Source organism: Podarcis melisellensis, assembly GCF_964234715.1.
Source record: "Podarcis melisellensis genome assembly, chromosome: 4".
Lineage (NCBI taxonomy): Eukaryota > Metazoa > Chordata > Lepidosauria > Squamata > Lacertidae > Podarcis > Podarcis melisellensis.
The window spans coordinates 52,686,581-52,704,813 of NC_138531.1; the positions used below are offsets into that span (position 1 = coordinate 52,686,581).

Below are 18,233 nucleotides of genomic sequence, written 5' to 3' on the forward strand. Positions count from 1 at the left end.
GAAATCTTGAAAAATGGACAGTACTAAGCGTCATGAAATCATGTTATGACTGTGGATCAGCCAGCATTTAATTAATTAAATTTAAATTAATTGCATATTTATAATCTGCACTTTTATTTTTAAAAAATCAAGGTGCTATACAACATATGAGGAAAAAATCAACAAGAGCATCCACAGGTGCGTCATTAACATGTCAATAAATCATCAATAAATGGCTTAAAAAATAAAATTCATATTTCAAAGGCCTGTCTAAACAGTATAGTTTTCAAAAGACACCTGAAAGAAGGGAGGGTCCCTAGTAAAGGCCAACCAAATCACAGGAGCATGGAGAACCACCAGAAGTGCACCATTAGAGGATCTTTGTGAATGAGGTAAAGCAACAGATGGTCTTTAAGGTACTTTGGTTCTAAGTTGTTTTGGGCTTGGTGAATTCACCCCAGTACCTTGAATCTGGCCTGGCAGCAAATTGGCAGCCAGTACTGTAATCTGTTCCTGTGAGCAGACTGGCTGCTGTGATCTGCACTAGTTGAAGCTTCCAGACCAGAAACAAGAGCAGCCCCACATAAAGTAAGGTAAAGGGACCCCTGACCATTTGGTCCAGTCGTGACCGACTCTGGGGTTGCGGCGCTCAGCTCACTTTATTGGCCGAGGAAGCCGGCGTGCATGTGGCCAGCATGACTAAGCCGCTTCTGGCAAATGTGGAAGCATTTTAGAATTTCTGGATAAAAAGGAAAGCATGTTCATTGTACCATTTGAGCCTTTCAGAGCATAACTGGCTAATTGATATCAGGAAATGACTTTAAAAGCAACAAACAGTTTTAAAGACTAGCAACACCTTAAAGACAGACATACTTATTGTGGCCTAAGTTAACAAGGATTGGAATAGACTTCATCAGATGCATCACAGTTCATCCTCAGTCAACAGATGCACACATACACAGAAAGAAATGTAAACTTTGGGGTCAAAAAGCCTCGAAAGTCAAGTAGTACAGTCGCTGCTATTTCTATGCAAAGCTAAAATGTGTACAAGATAAGCTCGGTTAACTGCTGATAATGCTATCTTCTAAGCTTTGGTATGCTAATTTAATGCATGTAATGGGACAAGGAAACAGCACTGGTTTTGGCTGAGTCCTAAACAAATGCAATCAAGCCTGCTGATAAATTCTAGTTGACCTGTTTCATGTTGAAGTATCTCTTTGAAGTTTCTTTTGTTGGAGAAGTCTGACTTTCAGGTCCATAGCAGAGATACCTAGGAACCTGAGATGTCCCCACCCCACCCCACATGCTTCAGAATATTGCTATTTTTAAAAATGCAGATTCAAGTTTGTCTAATACACATGCATTAAATTGGCATAGTAAAGCTAGAAAGATTGTCCAGGGTGGGTGGGTGAGATGTAAGAATACAAATAATGATATGAAATTCTTTGGCGATTTTTACATGTATTTCCTTGGTCATAGGGCTGTTGGGTAGGATAAGGAACTACATATTTTTAACGGGCCATTATTATTTAGTATTCGCCATAGGTCTGATCCATTGCACTGACAGCCCAGCAGCCACATATGGAAAAATCTCTGTGGGCCACATTTCCCCCAGAAATAGGCATTTATGGGGTGTGTATGCAGGTATCACATCCAGTGCCCGTGACTGATATAATGGACTGATCCAATGATTGCTTGTGTGTGTACAGTGAGGAAGGGGAGTGAAAACTGAACTAATGCACCCTATAAGGGTCCCCCCAGGCACTGCATCCACAAAGGACTGGATCCTTAAAAATTCAGTCTGTTTGGTACTGTATTCCACCAGGCTGTGATTGGTTACTTACTATCTACTTTGACCGAACTAAACCTAGAAATCTTAGGGGGTGGGACTGGAGCAAGGCAAAAAAAAAAGCCATCTGGGTATAATGTTCTCAGCTCCCCCTCAGTAAGCTGATTAGGGACAATCAGCTCCCTTCACAGCTGCTTAAATTCGTCCCACTGAGAAGGAACAAGCATCAGGAGAAGGAAGAAAGGCGTTTGTATGAGCAGAAAGTGGAACTAGCTGGAGGAGGAGAAAGAAGGAAAAACAGGGAACGCCACAACATTTCAAGCACCTTAGGTATTATTTGGTGTTAACATTATAATTATTTAAATGGCTTTTTGCTTATCAGCACAATTCTAAACCGTTCAAGAGATTTTGTATTTATATACCAAGGCAGAGAAAGCTGACTCCTTCTGGTGAAAGGCTCTGAGACCACGCAACCATTATTTGTTACATTTGGTATCGAGCCTTCCCCCCCAGTGATGCTGAAGATGGCTAAGGGCAAAGTAAAATACAAAATAGCAATCAAAAACATAAAATCAGGGCTGGTAAAAGATGTTGACCAAAGTGTCGCTCAAAAAGCCCATAGGCCATATTCCAACCAGGTGAAAGTATTCAAGGAGGGAACAGAGCAGAGCCTGGGAAAGGTGTGGTGTAGCCTTGGGAGATTTGATCATCTATGAGATAATGAGAAACAATGTTGGACAGAATGGATGCCTAGGATGGCAGATCCTGGGAGAAGGAAAGTAGCTGCAAGGTGCTGGAGGACAGAACAGTGTGTGCCATGTCTCCAGAGTGCAAGCCTGGGCAGGTTACCCAGACAAAAATACCCTCCTCTTGGTCTCAATGATATGCTCCAAAGGAATTTAGCACCAGCTTGGCTGCAAGAGTTGCAGGAAGAAGGCATACAAGACACCATCCAACCATCTTAAGGACTCCACTCAGGGTTTGTGTAGGCCGTTACATCCTTGCTTTTCATCTTACGGTATATGTAAATGCATTGTGTGAATACAATGCCACTGGAAATCAAAGTCACTTTTCATGTACCGTATTTTTCGTTCTATAGGACTCACTTTTTCCCTTCTAAAAATTAAGGGGAAATGTGTGTGCGTCCTATGGAGCGAATGCAGGCTGTGCGGCTAAGCCCAAAGCCAGAACAGGGACCTGGAACAAAGTGGGCCCACTTAATCCAGGAGGGATAAAAAGTGAGGAGGGGTAAAGTCAGGTATGTCACTTAAGCTCCTTGGAGGAAAAAGTGGGATATAAATGCAACAAATAAATTTTAAAACAAAACTGCTGTATTGTAAACTCTTTCTGTTTCTCCTTCACCAGCAACCACTAGATGGTAGTCTTTGATCATCTTTTTGAGATACTGAGAAACAATATTGTTCACTGGTTACTATTTTGGACTAGCCAGTTTCCTTTTTATTATAGGGGAGTTCAGTTGTCTGCCAATTTTTCTTTGTGCATGTGACCTTTGATAACTCCAGAATTATCTGAATTTTGTTTATCAGTCTTAAGCTGCAATCCTAAATATGAGCACTTGTAACCATTCCCCTTTAAGTCAGTAGGACTTACTTCCAACAGCATGTTTAGGATTACATGATTGCAACTTGACTATATGTGTACGCGTACCTAGGCTCTTCTAGGAGAGAGTGGCCTGCTTTAAGGCACATAAATTTATGCTTTTGAGGTCAATGTTTACTTCAGGGCAAATCTTTCTGTATCTCAGACAGAATTCAATTTGTTGGTCCAGATCCTTCATATTTATGAAAGGCTGGGAGAATATTTTTATTATATAAATCCTTACAGAGGTCCAGTAGGGGAATTTCTGCACAACAATACCTAAGGATCTCGCCATACATATTACTAAAAGATGTAGCATGTTCCATATGTGCCAACTCCCTGGGGCCCTGGGCAGTGGTGGAGCTAGCTGCTTCAGCACCCAGAGTGGCGTGCACCCGGGGGGGCAGGGATAGCTGCTCGTGGGGGAAGGCTGGCATTCCCAGGGGGGCGCAGCAAGCATCCCAGGGGTGTGCCGCCTGTATTGAGAGTCCAGGGGGGTGCATCTCAGGGGGTGTGCCACCCATGGAGAGCATCCGGGGGGGCAATGTCACACACCCCCAGATGACACCTGGGGCGGGCTGCACCCACCACATCCACCTTCCTCCGCCTCTGGCCCTGGATGTCCAACACCCACAAAACTCCCCATGAAGGGGCCAGGCACCCACAAATTTTGGTGCCAGGGCCATGCCTGGCACCCACGGCCACAGGGCCAAGCTGGCACTCCTGGTATGCTCAGTCCACATTTTGTGGTTCTACACATTATAATTTTTCACATCAATGTTTTATACTTCTACAATATTGGGATTGCTACAAGTCTGCTAATGCCCCTCTCTTGTGCTCTGGAATTTTGGCTCCATAATTAGAAATAAGAAGGAATTGTTATTCTTTGCTATAATACCTTCAGACTAGCACAATAATTTTTCACAAACATTTGATTTCTGTCATGTGATATTATGTTCACATTGCAATGATGCTATCCATTTGCTTTTTGGAAATATTGAAATGGATATGGGCTTCTAGAGTTACTGAAAGCTATATGGCTATTAAATATAATTAGATTCAAGAGACTATATGACATGAAATAAAGCCTGGGGTGCAAACGGAGATGTCTTTGAACTGCTGATCATTCACAATTTCCCCCCATTCCCCCCTCCCAATACCAAACTGATTTTGAAAGTCAATGGAACTTCAAAGCAAGATGAAGTTTCCTTTAGTTTCAAAAGCAGTTTGGTAATTGGGAGAGGAAAGGGAACCAAACCTTAAATCTTGGACACATATATGTCTGGGTAGGCTTGCTGAAATAAAAAAAATTAAAAGTTTTAGCATCTAAAACAGTATAATGAGGGTTCCTGCTTAGTGATAACAGGCAGGGTGTTTCACAGCAAATAAACTCAATCTCACAGGTGCAGAACCTTGTAAAAGTGCTCATTCCATAGACCTTGAGTTGAGCAGGCATGTATGGGACACAACAATCTTCAAGGAAACTTTCATTGGCAGTAACTGCACTAAAAGCCAAGGAGTAGTGCTGTGATTGTTGGCATAAACACTGCAAATCTTTTAGTATAAATTATTAAGTTGGATATTACAGTAATTTAAGGTCAGGTGTTTTTCTCTCTACAAAATTCATTTCCCTGCAGTCAGGTGTAGTTGTACTAATGCCGTAGGCTGAGAAAGGGGCAGTCACAGAAACAAATAGCTAGCCTTTCTCTGTTTTGGAAGTATAAATAATGTATTTATTTATTATACATCACATTTTTATTTATGGCTATAGGATAAGGTTTCTGCTGGAGTTCTCAACTAGCAACTTTCAGGATTGTTGTGAGAATCTCATGTACGCCACCATGAACTCCTTGGAGAAAGGATGAGATGCAAATTCAATTTATAACAAACAAGCGGCCATCCAAAAAGCACTCCTTCCATTATACTGGAAGGTATAAGTCTAAACCAGTCTTCCCTAACCAGGTATCTTCCAAATATTTTGGACTGCACCTCCCATAAGTCCCTGTCAGTGCAAGTATGCTGGATGGGGCTGATGGGATTTGTAGTCCAAAACACCTGGAGGCTGGAGGACATAAGTTTGGGGGAAGCTAGCCTACACCATGGGGGCCAATTTGTGACCCTCCAGATGTTGCTGGACTACAACTCCTACCATCCCTGGCTATTAGCCATGCTGACTGAGGCTGATGGGAGCTGGAGTCGAACAAATATCTACATGGCCACAGGCTAGCTACTCCAGCATAAACATTATATTGAAAAAACACAACAACAAGCTGTTATGATCAGTTAAATATATAGCAGTGGAAGGGTTTGTTTTATTTTATGGAGGGGAGGGCTCTCAGGCAGTGATCCCTGCTGTGGGAATACATCATTGCAAGTACTTATTTAAGTACCCCATTTATCATCTGTGGGACTGCCCTGGAATCAGATCAATGACCCATGTCAATCCCTGTGATTAAAAACGTGGCCTGTGAAGGCTGGAATCTCATGTGTCGTTATGATTCCTTGAAAAGGTATCCTTTGAGGATTAAAAGAGAATTATGCTGCTTTTCCCGTTCGCCTTCCAAAGCGATTCTTTAATTGCTTCTTTGCAAGCGCAGGCACCACGTCGAATAAATTATACCCGTGCTCCTCCTGCCAAGAGCCGGAGTGGGCACTTTGAGATTTACCGTAACGGGGGAGAAGGAACGCGAGGCGGGGAAGAGGCAATGTGGGCATTGCCCGAACCCAAGATGGCTGCCGCAGCGCCACGGCACTTCAAGACGGGTCACCTGTTGAAGTAAAAGCCCGGGTGTTTCATTGGCTCCGCAGAGCCGGGCCTTGAGCCGTTGACCGTCGCCAATCTAGCCCCCTGGGGCTGAGGGAGAAAGGCTAAACTGTAAGGCCGAAGTGGCGGCGAGAGGCGGCTGGTCGGCGTCGCTCCCTCTGACTCGCCGCCTCAGCCAGGCTAGGCCCGAGCCCGCCGGGCTTCGTCCCCGCCCCCGGCTCCTCTCCTCAACTCGGCATGGAGGACCGGGGGGGCGGCGGCCGCAGGGAGAGACCGCGAGCCGGAGAAGCGGAAGAAGGCGAGGAGCCGGCAGAGACCGCGGCGGGAGAGGAGGAGGAGGCGGCGGCGGGAGTGACCGTGACGATTACGGAGCCAGAAGGCGGCGAGGAGGAGGAGGACGAAGGCGAAGCTGAGGAGCGGGACACGGAGTGGAGCTTCGTCGACATGGAGACGGTGTCCCTGCGCGACCTGCCCACGGCGCTCATCGCCTGCAACCTGCCCTTGCCTGTCTTCTTACCCGATGGCCCCTGCAAGGTGGGTGAGGGGGCGAAGGGGGCTCCCGGAAGCCGGCCGGGGGGAGAGGAGAGTTTGGAAGTGAGAGGCGAAAGGGCCCCGGAAAGGGCAGGCCCCGCCCGCTCCCGGCCAGCACCACCCGCGGCCGGCAGGGGCTCTCAGTCGGGGATGGCTGGCTCCTCTGGGAGGCGAACACGGCTAACAAACAAACCGGTGAAATGAGGCACAGCGACGCCGGGATCTCTGGTGGGGGGATGTGAGGCAGAGGGGGGTTCTGCAAGAAGGCGCCCCCAGCCCTCTCCAATGGGTTGTCGTTCATTAGGCAAACGTTTTACGTAGCAGGACCTCTTGCGGCCTGTGCTTGCGCTTCGTGAAAGACAGAAGCTGTGCCCTGCTGCCCCTGGGCAGCTGCCCATGCAGGATTCACAGGATTCGCCTCCCTGCTTTTTTCAGGGCCGGCCCTAGCATTGGGTAGAATGAGGCAGTGGCCTCAGGTGGTGGATGCTGTGGGCCAGGGAGGGCTGCTGAAGTGTTGGAGGATAGAGCTGTGTGGGAGGCACACACCACCTGCCCTGTGCTCCCGAATCTAGCCTCGTGCCATCCGTTGTGGTGTGGAGCAAAAGGTCTTGGGCTGGCCCTGTGGAAAAGGGACTGGCCAAGGAACAGAAAGGACTGCAATTCCCTCCCTGCTTTTATTGTAGGGTTGCTGTGGTACATCTGCTACCCGATCCTGTGCAGACATGTGTTTAGTTTTTGTCCTGAGTTGTACTGGCCCAAGGATTACAGAATTTTGCTAGCAATTATATCGGACAGCTCTGAGCCCTTACTTTTACAAAGGCCAAACATAATTTGTACAAAACCACTACTGTGGGTCTTTGGGGATGTTAATGAGGAAATCTGGAACAAAATGTGATGTACCCTTGGCCTGAGGGCCGTAGCACACTCCATTTGAGGGCTACTTGGACCAGTTTGCTGCTGTGCTGTGATGCAATTAAACTATTGGTAGCAGAAAGCTCCAAGCAGGAACAAGTGTATTGGACTAGAACCACTGATCTGGTCTAGGATGCCAAGGGTATCATGACAGTTCTTGGTCTACCTATTTTGGAGGGATTCCTGGGGTTTTTTGGGGGGAGGGGAGTATTTTTCTGCCTACTTAACTATGCAGATGCCCCCTTTTGATATCTGTTGGTTGGCATAGAAGCACTTGCTTGGTTATTTTATTTCTAAAATTGATCCTCTGCATTTTTAGTGCCAATTCCCACATCACTCTGAGGAAATTATTGTCTCCAGTTGTTATCTTTGATTCATTGGTCCATATACAGAGCTTTATCGCCATCTCCCACATGACTTAAATTTTGATATTTCCAGATAGTTCAAAGAGCCAGGCAGGTGAATTGCAATGTATCAACCTACATTTGAAAGGCGCAAATTGACCCTCAAATCGTTACGAATGAAAGGTTGTAACCATGGCTGGCCTTCAAAATGACATGTTGCTATTTTTAAATGCCATGCTGCTGTATAAATATTGCGGGAGGAGAAGAATAGGAAACATAAGTCCCCTTCCTGCTTCGTTTCCATATACCATCATATGCAAAGTGTAACTCTAGCATCTCTGCCTACAGTCAGATTTTTGGCAGGAACAAGCATCATGTTTGGCTTTATCTCTCTTCCCTACTTAGTCCCTTCCATCAGCTAAAGCTATACTTTTGCCTGAGATGCATGAGGGGAAAATCATACAGAATGTAATTCATTGGTTTTTGTTACTTGGTGCTCCAAAGAATGAAGAACTAAAAGCAAATTTTATTTATTTTTTAATGTTCAGGCTCTTGCTCTAACAACTATAACAAAAAGCTTACTAACTGATAATTTGTTTATCTATAAAACTGCTGTATTTTTCTTCTAGGACTAAGATGTGGTTTTGTAAGATCTAAATTTATAATCCTTTTAAATAACCTTAATAGTTGCCATAGCTACTTACATACTCGGCAGCTTCTTAGGTACACTTAAGAAATGCAAACTTGTATTTTCAAATATATATTCTGTGCTGTTTTACTTTTAAAATGTTACATTTCAAATGATTCCAATGTGAGTCCAAGCTTTAGGCAACTTCAAGACTGCAGAAAGACATGCAAATAGGTATATGTGCTAGGGTAGCCTTCTTGAGTATAGTGCATAAGGGTGTTAACCAACCAATCCTCAGTTCATATCTAATCCCACCCAAATTCACTAGCCTTTGTATATGGTGCTGTTGCTATTCTTAAATGGCTGTAATGAAGATTACCAAGATAATGGGTCGGATTCAGAGAACCAATTAGGGCAATGAAAATAGGTTTGCACTAGCTTAGTGGGTTTTGTTTTTTTTGCTTTGACCCCCATATTATCATATACCTGCTTTTTAAACAGTTTGCCATATAGATTGGAGGCTTACTGTTTTGAGAATTGCTATAAAATTCTTGTGAGCTTACAGAACTAGTTTCATGGTTCTTTATATCTTGACTAATGCAATGCATTTGGAGCACGTGAGACATACCATATGAATGCTATCCTTTATTCTTGTTAGCAGTCACTTACCGTAATTTCATTTCCAAATCCTGAAAATAATGCTTGGATCAGCCACAAGGGGGTGAAGTAACACCGCTTACAGTATTTGCAAAGTTTGTCTGAAAGAGAGTGCTTGTGCTTTTAAAACTCTGTTTCTGCTGGTGTGTATAATTTGTCAGATATATTCCAGATAAATTATACATCTGACCAACCTCTCCTGCCAAATAGCCACAGCAGTTACTAGCCTTCAGACGCGTAGTAGGTTAACTTGCTATTCACACCTATATTAGTCATATGTATCCATGGCCTCTTTGCCTGAATGGAGCTGAAAGAACCTAGAGTGCTTTCAGACAAAGGGCTCTTAGTGCTTTCAGTTCTGCTTTCTGCTGCATCCAGAATTGCAAGCAAGCATTGACACATGAGAGTTATAGCACTCTTTCAGTTGTGCTTTCCATTATGTTTAAATAGTGGGCATGACTTACTGTGTGAGAAGTATTTATCCCTCCTTTTCCTCCCACTCCTCATGGTTTTGTTCATTATTCATATCCTGATGTTGCTTTCTGTCCTTCTACCCTCTTTCTCAGTAGTAGTAGTAGTAGTAATAATAATAATAATAATAATAATAATAATAATTTATTATTTATACCCCGCCCATCTGGCTGAGTTTCCCCAGCCACTCTGGGCGGCTCCCAATCAGTGTTAAAAACAGTACAGCATTACATATTAAAAACTTCCCTGAACAGGGCTGCCGTAACTAAATAAGCACTGTCAGCCATTAATTGTTTTTCTCCCCCACCTTGCTATTTCCTTTTTTTTTACTGCTAACTCATGCAACAGAAAAGGGTTTGTTTTTTTGAGTCTCAGTAGCACAGACTTAAATTTATTGCAAAGCTGTTGCCACCCAATCCCCACCCTGCCCACAGTCTTCTTGCTGCTTATTAGTATTATTATTAGTAGTAGTAATTTTTTTGGATTGCTTATTTGCCCTGCACCATAAGGTCCTGGCAGATGATTGATAGGTGGGTGGCCCCATGAATCTCACTGAACTGTTAATCAAAGACTTGACTGAAGATTTAAAAACAAAGGTTGCAAAAGAGTAGGTACACCAAGAGAATGACTGTTATTTGGTTCCTGCTTAACTAAGAGAGTCAAGGTTTTAAGTAAAGTTTAAGGCGCTACTTCTAAAGGACACTCAGGATCTCGGGGCTCTCAAAGGCCAAGCAATAGGTGATATGGTGTTCCTTCGATTAGGTTAGGTTAGGAACTGGCAGAAGATTCAGTGATAACAATGTCAGGTGGAGTTTCCAGGCTAGTGTGTAGAGTAAGGGTGGCTAACCTGTGGCCCTCCAGATGTTGCTGGAGTACAACTCCCACCACCTGTGAATATTAGCTCTGTTGACTGGGGCTGATGAGAGTTGGGAGTCCCAACAACATTTGATTGGTCATTGGTTAGCCACCCCAGGTGCAGGGAGTGTGGGCACCCTCTTGTCCATGTCAGCCCAAGTCTTCACTCTCAGGGGCAACCTTCTGGGGGGCCTCATGCCAGTAGTGTGTAGGACTATTGCTTTTGTCCAAGAGGCTAAATTCCAGCCATACAAAAGTCAGAGGTGTTCTCTCTCTCTCTCTCTCTCTCTCTCTCTCTCTCTCACACACACACACACACACACACACACACACATACTCCATCCAGACAAAGAACAGGCATTCTAAGTTTTCAAAGACAGATTGCAGCCAGCAGACAAAAGCACCCAAGAAAGTAATGGAGCAGGGCCAGTGAGTAGTGTAGTTCTAGAGCAGCGGTTCTCAACCTGTGGGTCCCCAGATGTTGTTGGACTACAACTCCCATCATCCCTGAGCTCTGGCCTTGCTAGCTAGGAGTGATGGTAGTTGTAGTTCAACAGCATCTGGGGACCCACAGGTTGAGAAAGGCTGTCCCCGAGGGCTACAAAAAGAGGCCTCTGGGGCAGCATTCAGCCCCTAGCTTGAGGTTCCGCAGCCCCATCCCTTCAGTAGATTGTTTCAGCTGGAAACTTTCCAAGTGCATTTCATTCTGGTCCACTAGATCCTTGCTAGCTCATCTCCCGAAGGCAAAATGTAGCTAAGATGTTTGTGGGGAGACACAAAATATCTGTGAAACTGTTCTCTCCAGCAGTATATTTCATACCGCTGGTCACACTTGTTTTTAAAATAGAGTAATTTGCAAGCATGGGAAAGTTCTGAAGAGGTCTGCTAAATGATTTCTTAAAGAGTTTTAGCACATTAATCAAGCATTTGACCAGTGTAGAAATATGGAAGATAAATACAAGTTTATTCCACTCATGATGCTATTTTCCCCATTCCATTACCCTTGGTTTCCTTTTGAAGTTGAATTTTTAGTATTAAAAGGAAAAAACTCTATAAAAGGTTTTCCACTTCCATTATCATCTACTCCTTCCTTCTCCCTTTTCACTTCCACTATCTTTTTTCTTAAAGAATATACCAGAGTTGTATATAGGGCAAGGTCTGGTCATGTAGTGGATTTCTATGATTCCTCATGGTTCATTTAGTGGCATATTTAGTAGCTGTTATAACTTTCCTAAAATGTCATACCTGTATAGACAAGTATCCAGTCTGTTTGCTAGTATAGGGAGAAGGCAATAAAGGCATGCATTCCTCTGATTTGTAACATTGAAAGAAAACATGTGGATGGATGGCAGTGGGGTTCTATCAATAATAGAGGCCTCTTGACTTTTGTCCCCAAAGTTCTGATACGATGAAACTACTTCTCACACCCTTAAAAAACTACCCTAGTTGAGCTTTGCACGTGTGCTTTTGTCACATGTCATTGGAATGTTCTCACCAGCAGAGGGCAATCCAAGGAACCTCTGGGTGCCTATGTGGAGGCTGTCACTATATTCCAGGAGTTCTTAGGATGTTGAGCTTATTCCTTTTGAACTTCCACTGCAGGTGGGGGCGAGTACAGTCACACTTAGGTCCTGCTTGCGGGTTTCCCATAGGCATCTGGTTGACCACTGTAAGAAGAGAATGATGGACTAGATCTAGCAGGACTCTTATGTTATATATGTGCAGAGGAGGAGATTTTTTGATCAGATTCAAGTTCTCCTATATAATCCTTAGGGAAAAATCTTCAGATTGTCCCCCTCTTTCTCTTCATGAAAACATGAGTTTGACAATTGTAAAGATTCCATAACTTGGATTCAGAAAAGTGCAAGCATAATGGCAGGTGTTCCTCCTTTCCACCTTTGCAGCTCCCTGTGTCCTATGAAAAGCTGCTCTTGAAGGTCAGAGAACCCTTTGGAATGATGGAGTATGGGAAGTGGCTAAAACCAGGTGAAGGAACCTTGAACATCTATTTGCACATGGTCTCTCTACAGTGGTGCCTCGCAAGACGAAATTAATTCGTTCCGCAAGTCTCTTCGTCTTGCGGTTTTTTCGTCTTGCGATGCACGGTTTCCCATAGGAATGCATTGAAAATCAATTAATGCGTTCCTAGGGAAACCGCCTTCAGACCAGGTCCGGGGACAGTCTGTCCCCCGACCTCTTCTGAAGGCTGGGGGGGGGACAAGGGCTTTTCTTCCCACTGCCAGCCTTCAGAAGGCTGTTCTGAAGGCTGGCGGTGGGAAGAAAAGCCCTTCTTACCACCTCCCGCCCCGCAAGCTCCGGGGACAGGAGGGCTTTGCTGCCGACCGCCAGCATTTTAAAAGCCCCTGCTGTCCCGGGGCGATTTTAAAATGCTGGCGGGCGGCATCGGGGCATCGTTCCGATGCCGGGCGGCGGGGGGAGAGGTTCCCGCCCCACCGCCCGGCATCGGGGCATCGTTCCGATGCCGGGCGGCGGGGGGAGAGGTTCCCGCCCCACCGCCCGGCATCGGGGCATCGTTCCGATGCCGGGCGGCGGGGTGCGAGGTTCCCGCCCCACCGCCCGGCATCGGGGCATCGTTCCGATGCCGGGCGGCGGGGTGCGAGGTTCCCGCCCCACCGCCCGGCATCGGGGCATCGTTCCGATGCCGGGCGGCGGGGGGAGAGGTTCCCGCCCCACCGCCCGGCATCGGGGCATCGTTCCGATGCCCGGCGGCGGGGTGCGAGGTTCCCGCCCCCCCGCCCCGCTTCGGAGCAGCGTTCCGAAGCGGGGCGGCTGGGGCAGGTGTTCCCGCCCCCCCGCCCCGCTTCGGAGCAGCGTTCCGAAGCCGGGCGGTAGGGGCAGGTGTTCCCGCCCCCCCGCCCGGCTTCGGAGCACCGGGAGAAGCGATCTCCCCGCAGCCCCTTGCTTCAAAAGAGGTCCGGGGGCAGCGGGGAAGAAGCGCTGCGCTTCCCGCTGCCCCCGGACCTCTTTTGAAGCAAGGGGCTGCGGGGAGATCGCTTTTCCCCGCAAACCCTTGCTTCAAAAGAGGTCCGGGGGCAGCGCGAAGCGCTTCCCGCTGTCCCCGGACCTCTTTTGAAGCAAGGGGCGGTGGGGAGAAGCGATCTCCCCACAGCCCCTTGCTTCAAAAGAGGTCCGGGGGCAGCGGGAAGCGCTTCCCGCTGTCCCCGGACCTGGGGCTGCGGGGAGAAGATCGCTTCTCCCCGCTGCCCCTTGCTTCAAAAGAGAAGACCCGCTGTCCCCTGGGCAAGCTTCGTTTTGCGAAGCAAGCCCATAGGGAAATTCGTCTTGCGAGGCAACTCGAAAACGAAAAAACCTTTCGTTTTGCGAGTTTTTCGTCTCGCGAGGCGTTCGTCTTGCGGGGTACCACTGTACCTGGTTTTGGCTTATTCACACACACACACCCTTCCTGAACCTATCCTGTGCCATTACAGAGGGTCTTCTGACTCTGGAGCAGATTTTTAAGGAGTACCAGGCTACAGTGAGGAGGAAACTCCGTTATTTATTATTTTTCCACTTAAGATTCTCTGGATTAAACACAATCTTATTGTAGGGATGACAGAAAATACATTGATTACAAATACTCTTTTGTTAAATCCATTTGTTTAGGCAGCCTTTGTTTTTCTTATTTTAAAACACTGCTTTAAAAATATTTCAGTAATCATTTTGAAAGAGAAGTTATTTCGTGAGAGTGCCAGTTTCTCCCAAACTTCATATGTTTCCATTTTAGGGAAGGTAGCATGGAAAGATTTCTCCTTAACCTTTCTGTCCCATCCTTCATATTTCTATTCATATTTTAAGATTTATTATATTTTCAGAGTGACCAAATAAACAGCCTGTTCTACACTTTCACATTTAAATCTTACTTTACTAATGCGGTCTGGCAAATTCTGGAGCTTACTACTGTTTCCAAACCACATTAGTATGGAGTGATGTGTTTTCAGCACCTCACAAGATGGATTTTTCCTCTAAATTTGTATATGCTCAACCAACTTACCCAGTTGCAAGAAATGTAGGAATGATTAACAGTTTGGGAAAGTTAAAAAATTGTATTTTTCTGCATTACTAGTTAATATTATTAATTCTGGGACCTGCAGCACCTGAGTTAAATAAGCTTCCCCCAACCTCCCTGTAACATAGCTAAATTTATATTCTGGTGGTACAGTAGTAGTAAGATCTGTTTGAAAATTGTGGCTGCCAAGTCCAGAGAGAGCTTTCCATAATTTTGATTCTTCTTAAAGATCATATTTAGTATACCTTTGCTTTTTCAGGCCATAAGAGTGTTCCCTTGCCTAGAAGTTAGCAGTTGTTGAGATAAACTTTTAAAAGTTTTGTCTACAGTACAGTGGTACCTCGGGTTACATACGCTTCAGGTTACAGACTCTAACCCAGAAATAGGACCTTGGGTTAAGAACTTTGCTTCAGGCTGAGAACAGAAATCATGCTCCAGCGGCACAGCGGCAGCAGGAGGTCCCATTAGCTAAAGTGGTGCTTCAGGTTAAGAACAGTTTCAGGTTAAGAACGGACCTCCGGAACGAATTAAGTACTTAACCTGAGGTACCACTGTATCTGCAAGTTTCTACTAAGTAGCTCTCTCAATTAAAGACATACTTGCAGATACGATTTCTGTCAAGTCTCTTTCAGATTAAAATTAAATTTAACATTAGAAGCTTGGGAGTGTTAAGGAGAAGTAACAAGAGGAAGCCAACACAGATGATGATTATTAGTCAGATGCTTGGTAAACAGGAGGGCCTTCCTTCCCCTTCCCCTAATCTGTCTGCCAGGAGATAGAGAGATTTAACTCCCCACCTCTTTTCAAGTTACTTCCTCAGTCTTAGCCCTCTTGCATGCAGTTGGATGGATATAATGTAAGGGGAAAGGGGATAATAGGAAAGTTAAGGAAATTGACCCATGAATCATTAACATATCTTGGAATTTTTTTTCTTTGCTTGAGAAAACCAGTTATTTATAGCTTGGCAGTTTGCATGATTCTAAGTTTCCATTTGATGCTTTAAGAAGATTATTCCACTTAATCCTTTGTTACTGTGTACTTAACCAGCTAGTTTGTAGCAGCCCAGCCTTAAGGTATCATATGACAACTTATGTTAAAGGTCAGTTGTGTATTGGGAGGCTCTGTTCTCTGGGGAGAAACTCCTTTAATAGCACTTCTTGTATATATTGCAAGTATATAGTGAAAGAGTGATTCAGTAACCAGTTTTTCTAGCCTGGATAGTCAAATAGAGCACCAAAAGGGGTCATAACGGTCTGGCATATAACCAATGAACAGAAAATTTATTGTATGCCCATCAGCATGTATGCCCATCAGCATAGCTTTCACTCTGCATTCCATTTGCTAATGAAATAGTTCCAATTATTTTTTAGTTTACATTGCCTGCTTATAGTTTTGGAAGGGAATACCTTTATGATCCTACTGCTCACTTTCTTCAAATCCCTCCTCAAAACGTGCCTTTCCCATGAAGCCTTGGGTCCAACCCCTACTTCAGCTAAGCCTCTAACCAAATCTAAGCATATGCCTGTTTCCCCTGTGTTGAATTTTAGATCACAACTTCTTCAGAGCAGGAATTCTGCAAAATGTATTCTGCAAAGTGCCAGGCATATTGATATTGCTATTTAAATAGGGTTTTTTTTAAAGCCCACCACTTTAAGCCAATCTTGCTCTTTTGCCCACTGTTCCAGGGTATGCAAATGATGTGAGAAAAATAATGGATTCAATTATAGGTTAAATCTGAACATAAGCAGCCAGAGAAATGAGCAGGTAGTATATATGAGTTAGCTAGGAAGATTGTGCAGTTTCCGTTGGTTGGTTGGTTGGTTAATTAATTAATTAACCACATTTATCTTCCAAGGATCTTAAGGTTGTGTGAATAGTTCTCCCCCTATTTCATCCTCACAACAACCCTGTGAGGTAGGTTAAACTAAGAGGTGGTGACTGGCCCAAGGTCACCCAGTGAGCTTCATGGCTGAGTGGGGATTTGAACCCTTTCTCTCCCAGATCCTAGTCCAACTCCCAAATCATTACATCACACTGGCTCCCCTGTCATAAAGTGGGTGTTGTAGCTAATACATGTTTATCCAGAAGAATCCATCAATATTGTTTCATAAGTTAATAAAAATCTGTTCTCTATGTCAGTCGTTCCCAATTGGTGGTCCGTGGACCCCAACGGGTCTACATAACGCACCCAGGAAGTCCGTGGATCATTCACATAGCAAAAACTACCATAGAGGTATTTTTAAAAAAATTAAGTAGGGGGTCCATGGCTTGCTTTTTGAAAGCAGGGATATGCAGTACTTAGCTAATTGGGAACCACTGATCTAGACAGTATGCACAGTGGTGTTTTCTAAAATACCTACTCATCCACAGGAAAAGATAAAGTATTGTTTCAATGCTAATAAATTGCAGCACAATCCTAACCATCTCTGCTCAGAAATAGGCCCTTCAGTGGGGTTAGAACTGAGGTCTTAGATTCAGTCATTTGATAATGATTTAGTTACTACTTGCTGAGGTTAGCAGTATCATAGTTATGCAGGTAGTTGATCCTGTGCTTCAGAAAACTAAGCTATACACTGTCCTTTGAAACTAATTTAGTAATTCTGTGATGCAGAATATTTTCAGTCTGAATGTCCCTTGGGAGCTCAAAAGCTTGGTCATTATTTGTGACAATTAAACTGGTTCTAGTAAAGGTATTGCCCAACTGTGGATTTTAGAGGTTTTTCTTATAGAAAACTTTATTTTTTAATGTTGCTTTTGGTAGTTGCGTTTTCAAAGTTTGATTATAAGCTAGGAATTGTTTTTGGGGAAAACATCTCAACATTTAATTTCACTTGTATCCATGTATTCTGTTGCTAGATAAATAAATCAGCAGTTACAAAACACTGGGGGTTTATTAAAGTTTTATTTACACTTCCATGTAAAAAGGGTTCTGAAGCAGCAATTACAATGTTTAACTATATTTTTCAGGAAACCACAATCTTTCAAATATATTTTCCATTAGGTTAGTGAAAGAAGGACAGGAAGAGCAGTTTCAATAAGAACTGTGGTTTTTTATATAGAATTGAATAAGAAACAAAACCAAGTAATTTAAGTCACTCAGATTAATTAACCAACTACATCCATAAATGTACAGTGGTGCCTCGCAAGACGAAATTAATTCGTTCCACGAGTTTTTTCTTCTTGCGAGTTTTTCGTCTTGCAAAGCACGGTTTCCCATAGGAATGCATTGAAAATCAATTAATGCGTTCCTATGGAGACCGCTTGCCAGGCTGGCGGTGCGGAGAAGGGCTTTTCTCCCCACCGCAAGCCTTCAGGACAGGTACGGGAACAGAGGGGAAGGCGCGCAGCGCTTCTCCTCTGTTCCCGGGGCTTGCGGTGGGAGGAGGGTTTTTCCTCCCCACCGCCAGCATTCAGAACAGCATTCTGAATGTTGGCCATGGGAAGGAAAACCCTCCTCCCACCGCAAGTCTTCAGGACAGCCTTCCGAAGCCTGGCGGGGGGAGAAGGTCTCTCCGCCCCACCGCCAGCCTTCGGAGGAGCTTCCCCGCTGTCCCGGAGATTTCCCTATGGGCTTTCGTCTTGCGAAGGAAGCCCATAGGGAAATTCGTTTTGCGAAGCGCCTCCAATACGGAGAACCCTTTCGTCTTGCGGGTTTTCCGTCTTGCGAGGCGTTCGTC

The 18,233-nt window shown here is 44.8% G+C and overlaps 2 protein-coding genes across 3 annotated transcripts in view; one reads left to right on the forward strand and one right to left on the reverse strand.

Moving 5' to 3' along the window:
* CLIC6 (chloride intracellular channel 6) overlaps positions 1-18,233 on the reverse strand; it is a 131,972-nt gene that overhangs the window by 25,149 nt on the left and 88,590 nt on the right. The window lies entirely within an intron of this gene.
* RCAN1 (regulator of calcineurin 1) overlaps positions 5,253-18,233 on the forward strand; it is a 34,830-nt gene continuing 21,849 nt past the window's right edge. The window contains exon 1 of one of the 2 annotated variants that reach the window (XM_081908799.1): positions 5,253-6,665. In XM_081908799.1, coding sequence (XP_081764925.1) covers positions 6,369-6,665 — 297 coding nt within the window. In that variant the 5' untranslated portion in view covers positions 5,253-6,368. Of the gene's footprint in view, positions 6,666-6,797; positions 6,858-18,233 lie in introns of those variants that run through there. The other variant, XM_081908801.1, reaches the window with a different exon arrangement.